Source organism: Condylura cristata, unplaced genomic scaffold (assembly GCF_000260355.1).
Source record: "Condylura cristata isolate star-nosed mole 26May11 unplaced genomic scaffold, ConCri1.0 scaffold00015, whole genome shotgun sequence".
Classification (NCBI taxonomy): Eukaryota; Metazoa; Chordata; class Mammalia; order Eulipotyphla; family Talpidae; genus Condylura; species Condylura cristata.
The window spans coordinates 38,736,757-38,751,911 of record NW_004567116.1 but is presented as its reverse complement, the minus strand read 5'-3'; the positions used below and the strand labels follow the sequence as shown (position 1 = coordinate 38,751,911).

Here is a 15,155-nt window from a genome sequence, read left to right as displayed (position 1 = left end):
ACGGTTTTAATATAATTAGTTTATTTACCTATTTCCCACTTAAAATTTCATGGTACTTGAAAGGGCTTGATATAAACACCTTTGAAGCTATTCCTCAACATGCTGTATTTGGAACAGACATATGGACAGTGACATTATATAAACATCAGATATTATTATCATTATTCAAAAGCAGGTACATAGCTCAGCTAAAACATACACAAAGAAATTTTATACAACTCCTTTAATTATCAGAGAGTAGGTTTGTACACATATACTGTGAATCCAAGTACCAGTTCTGCCAAACATACCGCACTTCATCAGCTGTGGTACAATCCAAAGTAAATGAAAGACACATTAATTATCAATGTCTATAGCAGTAAATGTGCAGATAAAATGAAAAAGTAACATGCTATTAATTTTTTTCCTAATTTTATCAACTACTTACACTCTTTGTATGAATTCTGGAAAAAGTAGTGTATGGTGCCAAAAACTTCGAAGATGCATTTTCCTTTGGACATAAAATATGAATGCTTTTCTAAAAAGAAAGGGAAAGATGAAATTGATCAGTAAAACCATTCCAATGGAATTGAAACCTCTCAGGAAAACAGAAAATTCTCATTATTAAAACAGTCTTCTCTAATTTTCTTCCTCAAGCCCACAAAACTATCACTCCCTATGGAATAGCAGTGCTTTTACTGGAAGAGGGCTGCAGTGTAATTTGGTGTCACTGAGATACCATTTCTTTTTATGCTGAAGTAGAGTAAAGTTACTTGCCCCACAGAATGACAAACCAAAAATAAGATATAACTAAAAAAATAAAATAAGAGCATTGATTTGTAGAAGAAAATCTAATACTGGTACTCTCAATCAGTAAAAGGGATGAGGAACAAGGATCAACACATGAGTCCATAAGAGGAAATAGCACCAGCCCCTCTGCCTAAGAACTAGACACTAGTCTAAAAGTAAATTTGCTGCCTTTTAGAACTTTCAGGAAAAAATGTATTGACATGACATCTACAGTTACCAGAGAAAACTTGGCCAAGTATGTTACGGTACACTCTCATAGTGCATAGGCCCTGGTCAGGTGTCCATTCCCACCTAGGACCTAAACTCAATGTACTTGTTCATGGGCTGGTCATCATCACACAGCTGTATCCTGTTTCCCCGTGTGTTTTGCTTATTCACTGAAATATTTCTTTCAGCTACTATAGCAAGGTAAGACTGGTGACACAGTTGGCTAAAGGTAGCCTCTGTAACCATTTAAAGTAAGTATAGTAGTGTTTCAAGTTAGCATGTGTAGAAAGGCATTAAAGGCTTGGTAATCCTGAAGGGCTCTTGCACCATGACAGTCCCTTACTCTAACTGGCCCAAAACCAACACCACTACCTATGTATATATCTCCTATATACATAAGAGCTACATTCATCAAATAGTCCTAATCTGTTATCTCATCTGCAATAGTACTTCAATGTTTCTGGAAATTCTACTGGACAATGAAAATGCCTTGAATAGTCAAGATTTTCTGATCCTTTTTATGAGGCTATCCCTTTTTTTTTTTTTTAAGATTTATTTATGCATACAGAGATGGGGTGCAGGCCAGAGGTGTGGGGGGTGAGAGGATTCACTAGAGACAGAATGGTGAGTAAAACAGGCAGACTGACTGAAATACACTGCAGAGGGAAGCAATGGGCAAGATAGGAGAGGTCTGCTGCACCATGCGGGTCAGCTCTGGTACCAGAGATCAAATTTGCACTGAAGCAGCTACTGCTAGTTTGCAGTGCTGCTCTTTAACCCACTGTGCCACCATGGAGGACCTATAAAGCTATTCTGTGGACAAAAAACACAGGTCATCAGAGTTCATTTAAAAAAAAGGTTTTCTTAAATATTATGGTGTTGTGAGCATCATTGTTAATAACAGTCTCATCACTAAAAAAAATCTATCTATATATTTTTAAAGATTTATTTATTTATTCGTACAGAACTAGGGTACAGGCCAGAGATGCGGAGGATGAGGGGATTCACCAGAGACAGAGCAGGGAGCAGAGCAGGCAGAGAGACGAAGTACACTGCTGAGGGGAGCAGCGGGCAGGTCAGGAGAGGTCTGCCTCCCCACGTGGATCTCCTCCGGGGCATGTGGAAGTGGCTTAAGCTTCTTTGTGCTGTGCTTTAACCCGCTGCACCACCAGGGAGGGCCCAAAATCTATATATTCTTACTAGAGGTCTTCTACTCCTTCAAAAAGATAATTAGAATAGCTGTACGAACAGTATTTTCTTAGCCAGAATACCCATGCCTTACTGCCTGCTGTCTTTCATTGAGTTTGCTTCTGACTACATGACAAAGTCCATATAGATACAAGAGACCTGACCTGGATTTGAAATTGCCTCCCATTACCCAAAACTAAAGCAGAAGTTAACTTCTGTCTAAACATTCATACCAGCAAGGATACAAGAAGCTCTGAGAGCTTAGTGTTCATTCTTCTGTAAGAATTGGGTTTACTCTCAGAAAACTTAATTTCTTTGGGACTAATTATGTGAAAGATTTCCAGATTCAGTGGTTTTCTCCTGTTTGTCAATCCTATTAAATCAATTTTAAATCCATAAACAAAGTATGGAGGAAGATAAATATTGAACTACCTCCCAAAGTCAGCAAAAGAGGATCCCACTATTAATAAAAACAGGTTAAAGAAAAGCTGCAAAACATATCAATATAGGTAACGTGGGGGGGGGAAGTATAGAATTCCACACTAAGATAAAATTCAAAGTGAAACTTATTTCATCCTCTAGGGATAATGACAAATCCTCTCTTTAACAGAACAAGGCAACAAATTGCAAAATGACTCACTGCAGTCAAATGAACACTCAACCATAAGCATTTATTGTTTGACCCAGGAGGTACACAACAGCAATTTGCAATGGTGATGGAAGATATAATGAAACTGAGGCTTAGGGAAATTTGTCAAAAAGCATTTCACATTCAGGATTCATTTATTTAAAAAGCCTCAACAAAATATACCTCAACATAATAAAGGTAATATATGGCAACATCATACTCAAAAGTGATCCCTCTAGGATCAGTAAGAAGATAAGGATGCCTATTCTTATCAATTTTATTCAACATAATATAGATGTCTCCTGGCCTAGGATTGAACTCAGGCTGCAGTAACTGGTGAAACTTTGACAGCAGTGCGATTTTTTTAACCCCTGTGGCACCAGGGAGGCCCCTGAACCACTATCTTATACCATACTCAAAAATCAAAGTCAAACTGGATTAAAGGCTTGCAGTTAAGACTTGAAACCATAAAACTCCTTGGAGAAAACATTGACTGTAAGTTCTTCAGATAAGTCTTGGCTATAACTTTTAAAATCTGACACCAAAAAGCAAACGCAAAAATAAGTTAAGGGATTATATCAAATTAAAAGGTTTCTGTACACAATGGAGGACTATATGGTGCCTTTGATGGTGGGAGAGATACAGTGACCACTTGAGGGGAGAAATGCTACCCTGTCTAAAAAATTTTAAAAGGATGTAAAATAATACTACTTCATTAAAAATATTTTTTAAAGTTTCTGCACAGAAACAAAGTGAAAAGGTAACCTAGTGAATGGGAAAAAAAATTGTAAATCATGTATCTGAAAAGGTTCTCAAATCCAAAATATACATTATACAACACAGTAACAAAAAATCCAATTTAAAAATGAACAGATCTGAATATAGACACTTTCCTAAAAAAATACAAATGGCCAAAGATATAAGAAAAAGATGTTCAACATCAATAACCAGGGAAGTGCAAATCAAAACCACAATGAGTTATCACCTCATATAACAACTAGAATGGCTATCATCTAAAAGACAAAAAAATAACAAATGTTGGCAAGCTCTGTTGGTGGGAATGTACACTGGTATAGATTAGCCATTACAGAAAACAGTATGGAGGTTCTTCAAAAAATTAAAAATAGAACTACCACATGATCCAACAATGTCACTTCTGGCTACTTATGCAAAGAAAACCAAATACCACTAACCTGAATGACATATGCATCACCAAACTCAATGCAGTATTATTTATAATAGCTAAAATATAGAAACAACCTATGTTGGGGCTTGATGGATAATGAAACTGTAGATATACATACATGGATTATTCAGTTATTAAAAGGAATAAAAAATGGCCATCTGTGACAACATGGATGTGTTACAGGGCAGGGAGAAAGGCACCACTGAACCCCCAAAAATGCCTGCTCTAAGTGGGTTCTGCCATCTGCCACATCAAGACAAAACATATAAGGCTTTAATCAAAAAGGACTTTAATACAATAAGTATACAATACAGAAGACAAAGAATTTAATTTCTAAATCAAACACCTGAAGTGGCCAAAAGTCAACCCAAAAGGGATTGGTCCAAAGCAAGGCCTGAAAGCCTGCCACAGCCTAAAGCAGCTTCTGGCCGGGACCCATAGAAAAGGGTCAGAAATGACCAGACAAGTCTGGGAGGAAAAGAGCAAAATCAAAATCAATATTAACACTGCCATAGTCAACCTCCCCATGGGTCTCTCACCCACATCGCTTTCAACCATTCCAGGGCCAACAAATAAACATGGTTTCTTTACATGCTTGCTGCACCACCCAGTTACAGATGGACTCCAGGGCATAAAGCTAAGTGAAATAAGTCAAACAGAGGAAGACAAAACACTGTATGATTTCTCTTATAGGTGGAATCTAACAAACAAAAGCTTACAGATATGCAGAACAGATTGGAGGTTGCCAGAGGTGAGGGTGGGTGGTAGAAGAAATGGGTGAAGGGAGTCAAAAGGCAAAGGAGCAACCAAAAAATAACCACAGTAGGAGATGGGAAGGAAAAAAAACATCACCCAGGCCTGCATGAGTACATATACCCATTCTACTTTTCTGTATTACTTATAATACAATACAAGAGATGAGGGGCATACACAGGCAAGCTCAACTATCAGCAATTCACTGAGCACTTATCAGATGAATCAATAGCTCCTGCCTTCAAGAGGTTCGTAAGACCTCCCAGATATGCAGAATGGGAAGCATGAATTTAAATGTGTTAAATTAACCTGATTAAGAAAAAAAGACATTCCCACATATGTCACATGAACAAACACACACACACCCCCTAGGCAGACAGGCACACTTCTTTTCAAGAGATGAAATCAGGGGCCTCCCTGGTGGCACAGAGGTTAAAGTCTCAGCACTATGAAGCTATCACCAGCCACTGCAGTTTGAGTTCAATCCCCAGCCAGGGAGCTGACCCACATGGTGCAGCAGATCTCTCCTGTCTTGCCCGCTGCTTACCTAAGCAGCATATTTCAGTAGATCTACCTATTCTGCTACCTACTCTGTCTCTGGTGAATCCTTTTACTCTCCTTACCCTGCTCCCCCAACTCTGGCCTAGATCCCAGTTCTGTATGCCAGATCCCAGTTCTATAAAGAAATAAACTTTTTTTTTAAAAAAGAAAAAGATGAAATTAGTAAGAACAGGGATGTAGGCAGAAAGAAAAGAGATATGAAAAGTTTGCCCCAAATCTGTGAAAAGGTTCTATTTTAAGATTTATTTACGTATGCATACAAGAACGGACGTACAGGCCAGAGGTGTGTGTATGGGGATGGGGGTGAGAGGATTCACCAGAGACAGAGTGGGGAGCAAAACAGGCAGATCCACTAAAATATGCTGCTGAAGGGAACAGCAGGTAAGATAGGAGAGGTCTGCTGTGCATGTGGGTTAGCTCCCTGGCCAGGGATCAAACTTGTCTGTAGTGGCTGTGAATAGCTTCAGTGAACAAAGACTTAGCACCTTGCACCACAGGGAGATCCAATGGTTCTATTCCTATTGGAAATGTTTACAAAAAAAAGTTATTAATGCTAGCACTACATCTTCTGACTTACAGGGAACCAGATAGACTGATTATAAAACAGGTGCAAGCAATGTGGGCAGAATATTACCAAGTTTCCTTAAAAATCCCAATATATTTGAGTGCCTGTACATATATATACATATATATAAAGTATATTATATATATATATATATTTATATATATATATATAGAGAGAGAGAGAGAAAGAAATCTGAGCTAAGAAAATATATCAAGGGATACAAGGGGGTTCTAAATTGAAAAAGCCTAAAAAATTTTATTCTTAATTATTCTCATTCTTATCAGTATACTTAAAATATTTTAAAATGATAAAAACAAAAAGCAAAATTAAAAAAAAAAAAAAAAGGCTGGTTAGTCACTCTAGAGTCATTAAAATGAGTAAGGAAACCAGATCATGGGTTCTGAAACACTAACGATGGCCATCTATTCATCTCAAACACAAATGAGAGAAACAACTAAGTCTAATGTAGGTGTTCACCAAGGCCTAGCCAGACCATAACAAAGCTCTGTTGTCCAATATGATAGGTGCTAGACACGTGACGCTACAGAAGTGTGACAAAGGCAAATAAGGAACTGAATGTGTGTTTTACTTAACTTAAAGTGTTTTTTAAAAAGTGACACGTGAGGGCCCTCCCTGGTGGCGCAGCGGATTAAAGCACAGCACTGAGAATCTAAAGCCGCTTCCGCATTAGTTCAATTCCCGCCTGCCCCGGAGGTTACCACATGGCGTGGCAGACCTCTCCTGGCCCGCCGGCTGCTCCCCTCAGCAGTGTACTTCGTCGATCTGCCTGTTCTGTTCCCCACTCTGTCTCTGGGGAAGCCTCTCACCGCCCCTGGGCCTCTGGCTTGTACCCCAGTTCTATATGCTCAAATAAATAAATCTTAAAAAAAAAAAAAAAGTGACACTTGATCAAAAAACTAAAATATAAACAATAAAAGCTGATATTTGATTTAGTTATGGAAAAATGTTTTAAGTATACTTGGAACTACATGGGGCTTGGATATGTGACTCTATTTTCTCTATTATAAATTTTATAGACCCTAAATAGTATCAAGTGTTTCCAATAAAAAATTAATGACTGAATTGAGATGTGTTATAGTGGTTCACAAGATCTCTAAAACTTTTAAGTTAGTCAGCATGTAACAGAAAATAGGTGCAAATTCAGTAAATGAGTATAAAATATCTCTAACATTTAATATTAATTATAGGTTGAAATACCATTTTGAACATATTAGATTAAATAAAATACCTAATTAAATCAGATTTATATGTTTCTCCTTACCTGTTTTAGGTAACTATCAGAAAATTTTAAATTATATATGTGCTTCATAGCTGCTGGACAGTAGTGGTATAAGGGGAAAAGTCTGCTTACATCTAAAAGTATAAGTAACTAAAAAAGAATAAGAAAAACCTTGACATCCAATGACAGTAAGAGCTATGACTATTACACAAATGAAAAGAAAATGACACTGACATACAGATAATACATACATATTTAAAGCAGGTATACAGATATACTGTCATAGTTTTGGAGAGGTGCCATAAAACCTACCTTGTTTATTTCATTCACAATGAATCCTTCTGAAGCTATAAGCTCTGGGATGCCATCTAGACCAATTCCTTGACAAGTTAGGCTGCCATACAAAGTTGGTTTCCCTATACAGCACAAAAGAAGTATGTCTCAAAAATAATACTAATTCAAGAATTTTCTCCTTGAAGATCCAATTGAGGCATCTGTAGAGATGGCAGAAAATTGACTCATGAAAGAGAAGCAAGTGATTATATTAAATGTGAGATGAAATGGAAAAAGCACTAGCCTAAGTGACTCTCATCTGGGGAGAAATCCATTCAAAAGCTAAGAGCCAAGAACAAACACTTAGGATTATAGTACAGTGTTTGATACTATAGCAAAAGCTATTAGAATGATCTTAACCTCAGTTTTAATGTCTGGGAGATGAAATTCTTCCAGGATGAAAAGAAGAATTTCAACATGTACATATGCATCTATCCACAGTACATACAAATAAACAGCCAAGATGTAAGATTACACAATCTGGAAATTTTGGTTAAATAGAACACTGCTTTTGTAGTATTATGGACTAAATAAGATACTAACTATATACATAGTCAAACAGAATGAAGTCTAAAATATTCTGTTCTTTGTACTTCTTATATACATTTCTGTAATAGCCCATACATACTACATTTCTGACCTCTCTTCTAGGCTGTGAAATACTTGAATTAATTAATAACTACTGCACCAAACTGAAATTCTAGGAATAAGAGGGAAGCTGAAGTCATATGGATTCTCTAGAAGGTGGGGATTCTCAGAGAAGGTGGGGTTAAGTAGGACATGAAAAGATAAGACCCAGCTAGGTATAACCTAAAGGAAATTAGGTTAGAATTGCAACTCTCCTCTCCACCTCCGTTGAATGCCTCTGGTTTATAGTTGTTTGTTGATTAAGGGACTATGGTGATGGCAAGTGGGAGAACTGGTAGTGGGAAATCCATGGGGATTACAACCGAGATGAAAAAATGTATAACATGAAGAACGATTTTTAAAAAGTGTGTGTGTATAAAATAAAATATTTTAAAAAGTTAAAAACAAAAACAAAAAAAGAATTGCAACTCAGGGCTCCCTGGGTGCAAGGGGTTAAGTCTTAGCACTACCAAGCTAACGCCAACTGTAGCTGCAGCGTGAGTTTGATGCCTGGCCAGGGAGCTAACCCACGTGGTTCAGCAGGGGAGAATGGCAAGTGACTACCAAGGGGTATTGTTGGGGCGATGAAAATGTTCTGGAATTAGATAGTGTTGACAGGTGCACAACTCTTTAAATAAAGTTAAAATCAACTGATGTGCATATATTTTAAAAGATGAAATGTTGGGGCCTTCCCTAGTGGCACAATGTGTTAAAGCACAGCACTGTAAGCCATAGCTGCTTCAGTGCAAGCTCTATCCTGGAGGTGATGCACATGGTGTGGCAGACCTCTCCTGTCTTGCCCATTGCTCCCCCTCAGGAGGGTACTTCTTTGATCTACCTGTTCTGCTCCCCACTCTGTCTCTGGTGAATCCTCTTACTGCCCCTGCAATTCTGGCCTGCACCCCAGTTCTATATGCATAAATAAAGCTTAAAAAAAAAAAAGATGAATGTTATGGCAAGTGAAATAAATCTCAGTGAAAGTTATTTAAAAAATTTTAAATTGTAATAGTTCCTACCCCATAGGGTTGTGAGAAACAGAAATAATGTATTTAAAATATTTAATAGAGATAACATTTTATTTCAAAACTTAAAAAAACAAAAAACAAAAAAACAACTCTTCCTTAAGAACTGACTCCAACACAGAAAACTGAAGTTAGACATTCTCAAATCTCCATGTCCAGAGCCACACATTTACCTACAGGTGCATTTTTCCTCACCATTTTTCATGTTAGTCTTTTAGACTTAATACAATCATCCTTTCTCTCTTCTCTAAGATTTTTTTCCATTAATTCTTCTCTCCTCTACCTACAATCTGTATTTTAATTGCCTCCAGTAAGTTCTTGTCTTTACAAATAAAATAAAACCTTGATAAAAGACCTTCTAGCTATCACTCTTTCTTCTTCTACATAGCACCAAGACTATAGCACCAAGACTCTTTCCCAAGTTTCCTTAAGACTGTTTAAAACTCATAAAAATAGAAACAATATTACTACATCAAAAGATATCAATAAACCAAATACATAAAATGAAAAATAGTAAAGCAAACTTTTCTTACAAATTTAGAAGAAAATTTGCTTAAAATAAAAGAATTGTACCTGATAAACTGCAAACAAATGGATGGGAATAACACAAAATGCCATTCAAAGGAAAAAATGATAGGACTTAGCTATTTGTATACAGCAGAGTGAAGTGACTAGGTTTTCAACACTGATACTCAGAATGATGGTAATTTTTAAAGTAAGAAAATCAAGACAGAGAATCTGGCAACAGAAATACTCAGTTTGGCTTTGGATTTGATAAAATCAAGATAACAGTGAGTGCTTTAAGCAGAAAAGTCTAGCAAACAAAACTGTTCAGTCTCTGAACATGAAGAAATCAGAGCTGAAGTTATACACCTAGGAATCATCATCAGAGAGACTAGAGCTGATGTTACAGAACTGCTTAGAATACAATGATATGTGGCTAAGGGACTGATTAAGATGTATCAGCAACATCTCCATGAATCTACGGTTTCCGACTGGAAAACTAACCTGAAAGTCTTCTCTTGGAATGGAGTTAGGTAACCTCAGCACCATACAGGTAGGAAAACATACGAAGACTTTGAGCATTGACCAGTAGTCTGAGCTAGAAAATGTAGGACTCACTCTCTCAGGAGTAGTAAATCCTCATTCTCTTGTGGGAAGACATATAGATTTACGGACATTACCTGGGGGATGACAGCTCAGCCACGCCTCCCCTTCATCCTTCCTATAAAGAGACAAAAACCTAATTAGGGTCATTCAATTATGAAAGGGGGGCCACTGGGGACAAGGGAGAAGCTCATATAATTTCCAGATTGGTCCTAGACATGATCCAGTGTAACATCTCATGCAGGTATAGATTATTTTAAGACAAACTTTATTGAAAAAATATTTGTGGATTAAGTGTTTAATGCATAGGTATTTGTTGGTTAAATGAATGTTCAAATATTTTGTCAACAGGGAACTTCACTTATTTATTGTTGTACAACTTTGAAAAAAATCAAGATTTTATATTTAGATAGTTATTGGAATTATTGTAAGCCAAGCCTGTACTAGGCACTTTGCATATAACATCATTAATTCTCACAATTTAACAAGATAGCTTTTATCATCCCTGTTAAAGGTAAATAAGTTCAGAGAAGTGACTTGGCCAGTCATCTACATGTGAAGCAGGTATTAAAACCTGTGACTGTTCTACCACCTCATGCTGACTTTTTACGTTTTAGAATTTGTCCCCAAATATCCAAACGGTATCTTTTCACCAACTTGTAAAGAGAGATAGAATAACCTATTATTTATTAGCTGCATGATCCTGGGCACATTATTTTCTGATTCTGATTCTGCATTATTTCATAGGCACGAGGTGGTCCTCGATAAATGTAAAGAGTTCTTATTATTTATCACACAGTCTGAGCTCTACTAAGAAATGTGTTTTATTTTAGCCTTCCTTAAATGCGGGAGGTTGTTTTATTCATCTTCACCATTATTTTAACTTAAAAAAACCTTATTAGTAATAGTTACCATTCATAGCACTGCTGTACGCAACTTGGTGTCCAGAGTAATAAAACAGCATTATTAATATATTAAATGAATGGTTTGCTGTGCATTTCCAATTAGGCTTGACTTCAGAGAACACATCTTAACGTATGTATCAAGACCCTGAATATGGTACCGTTTCTTGAACATAACTGTCCAATATGACAATAATATAGCAGTAAGGGTCAAGGACACAAGATTTCATTACACACTCAAAAGCAATGTGGTAATGATGAGTACTAGGACTTAGGCAAACAGCTAACAACCAAATAATATTTTCTAAATTACTGCTCAGTCAAACGTAGAACTTTCTTGCCTCCTAGTGTTCTTTTCTCCAACTTAATGATCCTAGTTCTGACCCTAAGATTCCACAATGGATAGGCGTTCCCTAGACCTCAGGATAGTTCCTTGGGGAAGAAAAACAATGTCCACGTGAGTTTGAGACTTCTTTTCCACACCCGTGTTCCCTCGACAATTGATGGCGTGACCCTTATGACTATCGGAGACTGGGCTGGGCTCTCCTTAGCGCAAAGGTAACATCCGCTACCCGCCTCCTCCGTCCCAGTCCTGGACCTGGTTTCACCTGAGAGCTTGTGCCCAGTCGCTCTGAATCCTCAATGGCGCCGCCATCTTGACCCCCACCTCCACAGGAAGTAGGAAGCTGCGTTGCGAGACGAGGGGCGGGATCTATACCGAGCGGCCACCAATGAAAATGCGCAGCGGGCGCACCTTTTACCGCTTCCGCTTCCGCGCCCCGCCGAAGAGGTTGTTTCCGGACTGGACGGACGGAGAATTTCAACTGCTTCAGAAACAGCGGGGACGCACTGGAGCTTTCTCCCAGGCCATTTTATTATACCTGTTCGGTGAGCTCCGCACGCCGCGTTCTTGCGCGGTGAGGTATAGCGAACACATGGCGATGGACTTAGCAGTCCACGTACCCATGATAGAAGAAGGATCTTGGTGACTAAGCCATCTGGTTTCCTCTGTTTTCCCAATCCCTTCCATGTTTTTCGAGTTCAGGCCAGTTTCCACTATTCACCTGTCGACTGATCCAGCTTACCCAGATTTCAGAGCAAGGGTCTCTACTCCAGAGGAGAAACTGAAGCCGGGATGTGGTGGAAAAAGAGTAGGGTGGCAGTTATTGAGCCCCGTTGTAGTCCATGCAAGTTTAATTCATTTTTACATCAATGCATACATTAATTTTGTAATTGATCCTAACAAAATTGGAGGAACAAACAAAAAAGATTGTATGGTTAACCTTAGTGCTAGTATTTGAAACTGTTTTTTGTTGGCATTCAAGACATTGTTCCCTAAGAGGTTGTCCCCTGTGCCTTTAAAGAGCTTACAGGGCAGGGCCCTCCCTGATGGCGCAGCACTGAGAATCTGAAGCCACTTCTGCATGAGTTGATTCCCGCCTGCCCCGGAGGTGACCACATGGCGTGGCAGACCTCTCCTGACCCGCCTGCTGCTCCTCTCAGCAGTGTACTTCGTCGATCTTCCTGTTCTGTTCTCCACTCTGTCTCTGGTGAAGCCTCTCACCGACCCTGAGCCTCTGGCCTGTACCCCGGTTCTGTATGCACAAATAAATAAATCTTTTAAAAAAAAAAGCTTACAGGGCATTTAGGAAGAGGAAACGTACAGTGATAGGAGATACCACTTAACTGTTTGGACATGGTAGGCTCTTTACAAACATTAGTTCATTTTGTCATATCCTGTGGAGTAAAGATCTTCATATTTCAAGAGGGATTATGAAGTGATTTGCCTAAAGTCACCCAGTGAGACAGAGACAAACCTATATTTTCAACCCATTTTCAAAACCCCTTTCCCTTCCTCCCCTATGTTATATTGCCCCCAAAGTAATTGTTTTAAAAGATTCAATTATGTGTATAAGTTCTGGGGTACAGGCCAGAGGTGGGGGTGGTGGTGAAAGGATTCACTGGAGACAGAATGGGGAGCAGAACAGGCAGATTTGCTGTTGAGGTCAGCAGTGGGTGAAACAGGAGATGTCTGCTGTGCCATGTGGGTCAGCTCCCTGGCCTGGAATCAAACTCAGTGCTGCAGTGGCTGCATATGGTTTCATAGTGCTGCACTTTTTAGCCCTTTGCACCACCAGGGAGGGCCCAGTAAGTGAAATTTGTGCTTTGAAGTGCTTAGATCCTTTGTGTGACTTTCCCTCTGCCCTCCAAACATGTCTTTACTAAGATCAGATACTTGTTCACCAATTTCATTCACTTGCTCTATAGACTACAGAACTTTTGGTTTTTCTTTTGTCAGATTCTGTCAGAATCCCCCACCCAACTTATCATTGACTTTCTTCCTCTTTATCTCTGACTAACTCGTACTTATCCTTCATGTTTTGGAATCATTTCCTCCAGGAAGCTTCCCCTGCCCTTATACCCTCTATTATGTTACCACTTTAGATAACCTCTGCAGATTATATAGTAAATTGTCGCTTTACTTGTCGAAATTATAAATGTAGTGAAGGTAGGGTCTGTATCTGTCTTGGTCACTCCTGTTTCCTCAACTTTAGCATAGTGCATGGTATATGGTAAGTATTTTCATTATCATTTGTAGAATGAATTAGAAACAGGGGAGGCATTAAGGAGTGCTAGCTCCTTATACCATATCATGGTAAGATTTGCACAAAGGCTGAGTTAATGTCTTAAATTTCTTAAATTCTTTCTCTATACTACCTTCTACTGGGTGATGTGAAACAAATGATCTTGGGAAGACAGTATAGTTAAATATGTTACATTAAATACTCTGACTTAGCACACAGATTCATCTTTTGCTCTAGCCCCATACTTTTTCTGCTACAGCCACAGCAAACTCTCTCTTTTCCTCTCTTGTGTCAAACCCTCTTGTCTAGTTATAGAATAAGACCAATAGGGAAAAAGAAGAGACATTCTCTTGAGTAAGTCAGAGATAGCTTCTCTAGAAAGGTGACATTTCATCTAATTCAAATTCCACTGCAGAATTGGCTTATTTAGTGCTGTGCTGAGCATTTCTGCATACTTTATGGTTCACTTCAAGCCATTTTACTCTCTGCCAGGCCTAATGTTGGGGCTTCAAGGTGAGTAAGCCCAGTATCTGTTCTCAAATAGCTTTCATTCTCCTAGTGTAGACAGACATAATAGGCAGTTACATTGTTATTTATAACACAGGAACCTCATGTTTCATTATGTCCCTGTTCTAACCTTTTCTTCACCATTGTACTAGATTTTCCCTAAGATGTCAACTCAAGGCCATAACTGGACCCGACAGGAAAAGAAGGAAGGCGAGGAAGAGGACCCCCTAGACCAGCTCATCTCCCGCTCTGGCTGTGCTGCTTCCCACTATGCAGTGCAGGAGTGCATGGCCCAGCACCAGGACTGGCGACAGTGCCAGCCACAGGTGCAAGCCTTCAAGGACTGCATGAGTGAGCAGCAAGCAAGGCGGCGGGAAGAGCTGCAGAGGAGGAAAGGGCAAACCAGTGCCCACCACTGAAACCCCAAACCACCTGTTGTCCCCAGAGAACTGTCTTACAAACAGCACCAGAGAGACCATAGGAAGAACAAATCCTACGCCATGGAACTATGGACCAGTGTGTAAAACTTAGGGATAATATTGGCAAGTCAAGCTGCCGTGGGTATAGACGAGACTACCAAAAGAACTGTAATGTTTTCTTAGTGAGATCTCACACATCTTCATCCATCTTGTTTCACAGTATTCAGTATGGAACAAAATTTGCCATGTAAAACAGTAGGGTTAGGGATGCCCTCCTACCATACATTTCAGGTCAGTGTGTCAAATACAGAACTCCTTACCTGGATGTTTAATTTTTTTAAAGATTTATTTTACTTATTTATGCATGCAAGAACTGGGGTGTAGGGCAGAGGTGTGTTTGGGAGTGGGTAGTAGGATTCACCACAGTGGGGAGCAGAACAGGAAATCTGTTGAAATACATTACCGAGGGGAGCATGCCATGTGGACTGGCACCCTGGCTGGGGATAGCCTAACAGTGCTGAGACTTTTAACCCCTG

The 15,155-nt window shown here is 39.0% G+C and overlaps 2 protein-coding genes across 3 annotated transcripts in view; one reads left to right on the top strand and one right to left on the bottom strand.

Moving 5' to 3' along the window:
• PAAF1 (proteasomal ATPase-associated factor 1) overlaps window positions 1–11,775 on the bottom strand; it is a 30,835-nt gene extending 19,060 nt beyond the window's left edge. The window contains exons 1-4 of one of the 2 annotated variants that reach the window (XM_004683190.1): window positions 11,717–11,775; window positions 10,284–10,324; window positions 7,430–7,533; window positions 428–517 (exon numbers count right to left, since the gene is read on the bottom strand). In XM_004683190.1, the coding sequence (XP_004683247.1) occupies window positions 428–517; window positions 7,430–7,533; window positions 10,284–10,324; window positions 11,717–11,763 (282 nt within the window). In that variant the 5' untranslated portion in view covers window positions 11,764–11,775. Of the gene's footprint in view, window positions 1–427; window positions 518–7,429; window positions 7,534–10,283; window positions 10,325–11,706 lie in introns of both variants that reach the window. The other variant, XM_012725511.1, reaches the window with a different exon arrangement.
• A 131-nt stretch (window positions 11,776–11,906) lies between these two features.
• LOC101622041 (cytochrome c oxidase assembly factor 4 homolog, mitochondrial) lies at window positions 11,907–15,155 on the top strand. Its single transcript, XM_012725251.1, has 2 exons — window positions 11,907–11,996; window positions 14,353–15,155. Exon 2 carries the CDS (start codon window positions 14,365–14,367, stop codon window positions 14,617–14,619), a length of 255 nt encoding a protein of 84 aa, XP_012580705.1. The 5' UTR covers window positions 11,907–11,996; window positions 14,353–14,364; the 3' UTR covers window positions 14,620–15,155.